The 6190-nt window shown below is 33.8% G+C and overlaps 1 protein-coding gene across 1 annotated transcript; it reads left to right on the top strand.

Moving 5' to 3' along the window:
• The first annotated feature begins 4696 nt into the window (after positions 1–4696).
• LOC100963221 (olfactory receptor 10R2) lies at positions 4697–5668 on the top strand. Its single transcript, XM_012808581.1, has one exon. The coding sequence runs from the start codon at positions 4745–4747 to the stop codon at positions 5666–5668; it is 924 nt and encodes a 307-aa protein (XP_012664035.1). The 5' UTR covers positions 4697–4744.
• Positions 5669–6190: the final 522 nt, after the last annotated feature.

Here is a 6190-nt window from a genome sequence, read left to right as displayed (position 1 = left end):
TGCCAAAGAATAAAATAATATACATAATTTTTAATGTATTATATTTGTAAATTGTACTTATGTTGAAATTAAAAAAAAATTACAATACTATTTTTGCATTCTATGAAAATTTTTGTTGCGCCATATAGACCAAATTTTTAATTAAGAATCTCCCCTTCCCAGTCAATGGTGTCCTGCTTTACCAATGTTAAACTTTGGTCACCTTAAACTACAGACAAAGTTATTTTTGTCACATGATATGGCTCAGTGTGTGCTCAACATACTACATGAAGTTCCATATATTAAAAATTGAGATAAAATCTAGGAATTATAAGGAATGAGTTTGTAGTGTCAGAAGAAACCAAATCATCAGCTCCTTTTTCTTCCTTCCTCTCCTCTTATTACCCCACCTCTCTCTTCTTTTATATTTTATTTTATAAAGTTTGCAGGAATCATTATGGGGTTTTGAGTAAGGAGGAACTTGCTTACATGTAAACATTAATGTCTTTGAGATTTTGCTTCTTCCCAATTGAACTGTTTCAACATATACTTTTTATTTTTTCTCCTGTCTTCTTCGCCCTTTTCTAAGCTGTTCTCTCTGCCCATAACATCATGCTTTCCATTCTCAGGTCCCTGATCTCTGCTGCCCAAGTAATCTCTCCAATTGCTCTTCCCAGGTTAATAGGAGTGGAGGGAAAAAGAAAAGAGAAAAGATAATTAGAGTTTCCTGCCTTGAATGAATTCATATAATCTCTTCTTTCAGGCCAGAGAATGAGAGAGGAATTAGCAAACAATATCAAAATTAAAGAATGCCATGGTATATTCATTTTTTTTTTCAGAAACACTGATTTTCTTCAGAATCTGTAGTTCTGCTTCTAGAGAAGAATCAAGAGTGTCAAAAACAGCAAATATGGGAATCAGGGAGGCTGAAGAGGTAAAGAAAATTCATCTTCTTCAGTTGGCCAGTCTATTGAGTTGTATTCTATATCCAGAGCTTTATCTATAAGACAAAGAGGTAAATAAATTGTCACCCAGTATCATGTACATGTGCTGCTACACAAATGAAATAAAAAACTTATTTTAAGTGAGGGCTGTTCAGACTGCGTGTACTTGGCCCTAATCTTCTCTGCTTCTCACCTCTGCTCTGTTTGGATTTTAAAACTGCTGGTATTGACCATGCAGTTGATCTCTATGACCCCAGTCATGGTATAAGCATAAAGCTTCAAAATAACTGTCTTTGAATGGCAGATTTGTCTATATGAGAAAGAGGCCAACAAGAAAAATAATAGCAAAGAAAACAATACCACAGTAGATAACTTTCTATGTAGCAGGTGCCACTCTCAGTACTTACATAAATTAATACACTTAATACTTATGACAATCCATTTCCTAGATGAGAAAATGATAAAATACAGGGAGGTTAAATAAATTGTCCAAGGTCACACAGCCACCCAACAGAAGATCTGGGACCCAAATCCAAGTTATCAGCCTCCAGATTCCATATTCTCATTTACTACCTAATAATACTGCCTTTCTTAAACCTAATACTATTAGTTTGTATTATAACTTCCAAATTTCCCTACTATAAATATACCTTGACATATAAGTCTGTTTTAGTAGGGTAAATTTTCAAAAATGGAAATATTGGAACAATATATTCTTCAATATATTCAAGACTCTTCATACATTTTGCCAAATATCTTTGCATACATTTATAACCCATTTGTAATTCTATTACTAAATATTTTTGTTGCTTGTCACATACCCCATGTCACCTTTGTTAATTTGATGAGTGTAGGATGTCTCAGTTTAATTTTCATTTGCAGTGGACTTTGAAGTGGATTTTGACATGTTTAAATTCTTTTTATTTCTGTTTGATAAGCTGAATGCTTATAACTGTTTTATTCTTTAGAGTTTATTTTCTCCATCAGTTTGGAATAAGTTTTTATTAACATTTTCAGAATATTTTTGATAATTTTTGTTTGTTGTTTGCTTTTTAATATTCCTGATTGTATTTTTGTTGTAAATTTTTTTTTATTTTACACAAATTATTATTTACATTTTAATATGTATAATACAACTTACATTATATTCTACAACTTATCAATATTGAATTTTATGTTGCATTTTCCCCTTTGGCCTAATAATTATTTAGTAGTATTTTCTTTTCTTTTTTTTTTTTTAGATAAATATTTAAGATACGTAGGGTGATAGTTAAAAATTATCAAGTGGAAGAGCTTCCAAAAAATATGAGTTCCATATGATTTTCTAAAGTGAAAATTAAAACATTTTAGTGATCAGTGCTCAAAGGCACAGATAACTTTTCTTATATTTAAATATAATAGTTTGACGAGGATATGTTTTGATTTTTTTTGTTGTTGTTATTTTCAGTTTGGCTAATTTTTTTTTATTGTTTGTGATTCATTGAGGGTACAAATACTTAGGTTACACTGATTCTGGTTATTAGGTAAAGTCCCTCTTGTAGTTGTGTCCTGCCCCCAAGAGGTGTTTCATACACTGTAACTCCCTATTCCACTCCCTCCTCCTCTCGCCACACTCCCTCATTCTCCTACCCCCACCCCTTATATTAGATCATCTATTGTCTTCATATTAGAATTGAGTACATTGGATTCTTGCTTCTCCATTCTTGTGATGCTTCACTAAGAAGAATGTGCTCGAACTCAATCCAGGTTAATACAAAAGTTGTAAAATCTCATGTGTATGTAAAATACATATACCACAGCTTGTTAATCCATTCCTGGGTTCATGGGCATTTAGGCTGTTTCCACGTTCTGGCAATTGTAAATTGAGCTGCAAATGTCTGGTGCAAATGTTCCTATGATAATAGGATTTTTTTTTCTTCTGAGTAGATGCCCAAAAATGAGATTGAAGGAAAAATGGCACTTATGTATATACATGTAAGTTTCTCCTTCAAAACTTAAAAAAAATAACTTAATAGCTTAATATAACACAAAATTCATCCATTTTTATTTTTAAATTGATGGAGTTGTATAACCATCACCACATTCAGTTTTAGAATATTTAGTTATACTCAAAAGACACCATTTGCTTCTTTGTTGTCAAACCCTGTATGCCCTCATTCCAATGTTAGAACTAATATGTTTCTGCTTTTATACATTTTCCTTTTCTGGACCTTTCATATAAATAATATTTGCAATGTATAGTGATTTGCATTTGGCCATATTTACTTGACATAATGTTTTTGAAGACAATTTATGGTGTGTATGTAGCAGTACTTCATTTCTTTTTATTGCTGTATGGTGTTTAATTTTATAGCTATAGCAAATTTCATTTATCCATTTATAAATTGCTATACATTTGCATAATTTCCTTTTTTGGCTATGATAAGTAATGCTACTACAAATATTCACAGAAAAGTCTTGTGTGGATAGTATTTATTTCTCTTTAGTGGAATTTTAGAGATGAAATTGCTGGGTCATCTTATAAATCATTTTAAGTAATGACCAAACCATTTTCTGAAGTGACTGTATAATTTTACATTTCCATCAGTAATGTGTGAAAATTTCAGGTTTTCCACATTTTCACCAGCAGCTTTTAATGTCAAACTTTTAAGTTTACATGGAAATAGTCATTTCCTCGTGGTTTTAATTTATATTTCTCTAATGGCTAATGTTGTTAAGCATCTTTTCAAATGCTTATTATATGTTTATGTACCTTGGTGAAATGTCTATTTGAATTATTTGCCCATTTTTTCCAGCTAGGGTATTATGCTTACTTAATTGTAAGAGTTATTTATTTATTTTGGATACAAATCTCTTATTAGATATATGCTTTGCAAATATGTTGTTTCTATTTGTGGTATGCCTTTTTATTTTTATAATGGTACATTTTGAAGTGTTTGATTTATGGACTCTCATTCTATCCATTGACCTACATGAGTAGCTATATTCCCATATCATACTGTATTGATTATTGTGCCTTTGGAGTAAGCTTTTAAACCAGCAGATATAAATCCTCCATCTTTGTTCCTTTTATTTTTTAATTTCCAATTTCTTTCTTTGTACATTTTATTATTTTCTTAACAATTATTACAAGAAAAGCCTGGTGGCATTTGATAGGAATTATGTTGACTATATAGATCAATCTAAGCAGAATTATCTCTTGATTTTATTGAGCCATTCAACTTATAAACATGGTTAATCTTCGTTGACTCAAATCTTCCATAATTTCTCTCAACAGTGTGTTTGGTATAATGGTTTTCTGTGTGTGTGTTTTGTACTTGTTTTGTTAAGTTTGCTAGTAAATATTTTTTATACTACTGCAAATGGAATTTTCTTAATATCATTTTTGGATTGTCTATTGCTAGTTGAAGCAGGCAAAATAATGAACCTTCAAAGATGTCCACATTTTAATCCTTGGAACTTGAAAATATGTTAGATCACATGGAAAGAGTTGGAATTAAGATTGCAGATGGAATCTCTCTCTTAAATTACAGAGATTACCCTGCAGTATTGTGGTAGGCTCAATGTAATTGCAAGGATTCTTAAAAGTGGAAGAGAGAATCAGAAAATCAAAGAAAGAGACATAATGTTGTTGATGCAAGAAGGGGACCATGAATCAATAAATGTGAGAAGAAACTTGGAAAGGCAAGTAAAAGGCAAGAGTCATCCCTGGTGCCTCCAGAAAGGAACACAGGTCTGCATATTCCAAATTTTTACATCCGTGTAACGAATATGTTTACTTCTTCCTCTCTTCTCCATAGGTCTTGGCAGAAAATTTTACCATGGTCACTGAGTTTCTGCTGCTGGGATTTTCAAGCCTTGGTGAAATTCAGCTTCCCCTCTTTGTGGTTTTTCTTTTTCTGTATCTAGTTATTCTCAGTGGCAATGTCACTATTGTCAGTGTCATCCGCCTGGACCAAAGTCTCCACACACCCATGTACTTCTTCCTGGGCATCCTCTCAACATCTGAGACCTTCTACACCTTTGTTATCCTGCCCAAGATGCTCATCAATCTACTTTCTGTGGCCAGGACAATCTCCTTTACCTGTTGTGCCATTCAAATGTTCTTCTTCCTTGGTTTTGCTATCACCAACTGCCTGCTATTGGGTGTGATGGGGTATGATCGCTATGCTGCCATCTGTCGTCCTCTGCATTACCCCATTCTTATGAATTGGCAGGTGTGTGTAAAACTGGCAGCTGCCTGTGGGATCGGAGGCTTCTTGGCCTCCCTTACTGTAGTAAATTTAGTTTTCAGCCTCCCTTTCTGTAGTGCCAACAAGGTCAACCATTACTTCTGTGACATCTCACCAGTCATACGTCTGGCCTGTACCAATACAGATGTCAATGAATTTGTCATATTTATCTGTGGGGTTCTTGTACTTGTGGTTCCCTTTTTCTTTATCTGTGTTTCTTATCTCTGCATTCTGAGAACTATCCTGAAGATTCCCTCAGCAGAAGGCAGAAGGAAAGCCTTTTCTACTTGTGCCTCTCACCTCACTGTTGTTATTGTTCACTATGGCTGTGCTTCCTTCATTTACCTGAGGCCTACAGCAAACTATGTTTCCAACAAGGACAGGCTGGTAACAGTGACATACACCATTGTCACTCCACTGCTAAATCCCATGGTATATAGCCTCAGAAACAAGGATGTCCAGCTTGCTCTCAGAAAAATGTTGGGCAAGAAAGGATCTTTACTATATGACTAAAATGTTATTATATTTTAATTTCCATAATAAATAATGCCCTCCTTTACCACATGCATGTTGTACTAGGACTCTTTAAGATACTTATCATGAAATACGCTGTTCTTGTCACAATTTCTTTAAATCCAGTCTGCAGGCTAATGTTTTTCATTCCAGTCTGGAATCTCAGAGAGCTCCACAAGTTTAAATATCCAGTCTACTGTAATAACTAAAAGTATAATTTTTTTTAAAAGCTATAATTTCTACCTACCTTGAATATTGATCTTTGAATCAGGATGCCTACATTGGTGCTGATAGAGGTTGACTTGTATATTAGATCTGTCAACATCCACTTCTCTCTCCACTTATTTCAGTGACTGAAACTTCCAAGTATTGCATTGTGATGGGAGGCACATATGGGAGCAACTTCTTACCTGTCATGCATTGGTAATGGTTGTCTCAGGGCTTTGCAGGTGTTGCACACTGAGACTGTCTCTTGTGAGGAGCTTTCCTGGGTGCTAGAGCAATTCCTTACAGGGAGCTACC

This window comes from Otolemur garnettii, unplaced genomic scaffold (genome assembly GCF_000181295.1).
Source record: "Otolemur garnettii isolate 467f Iridium unplaced genomic scaffold, OtoGar3 scaffold00091, whole genome shotgun sequence".
Classification (NCBI taxonomy): Eukaryota; Metazoa; Chordata; class Mammalia; order Primates; family Galagidae; genus Otolemur; species Otolemur garnettii.
This window is presented reverse-complemented; position numbering and strand designations above follow the sequence as displayed.

Coding starts and splice junctions, on each gene's coding strand:
- LOC100963221 (XM_012808581.1), top strand. CDS start 4,745: ATGGTCACTGAGTTTCTGCTGCTGGGATTTTCAAGCCTTGGTGAAATT.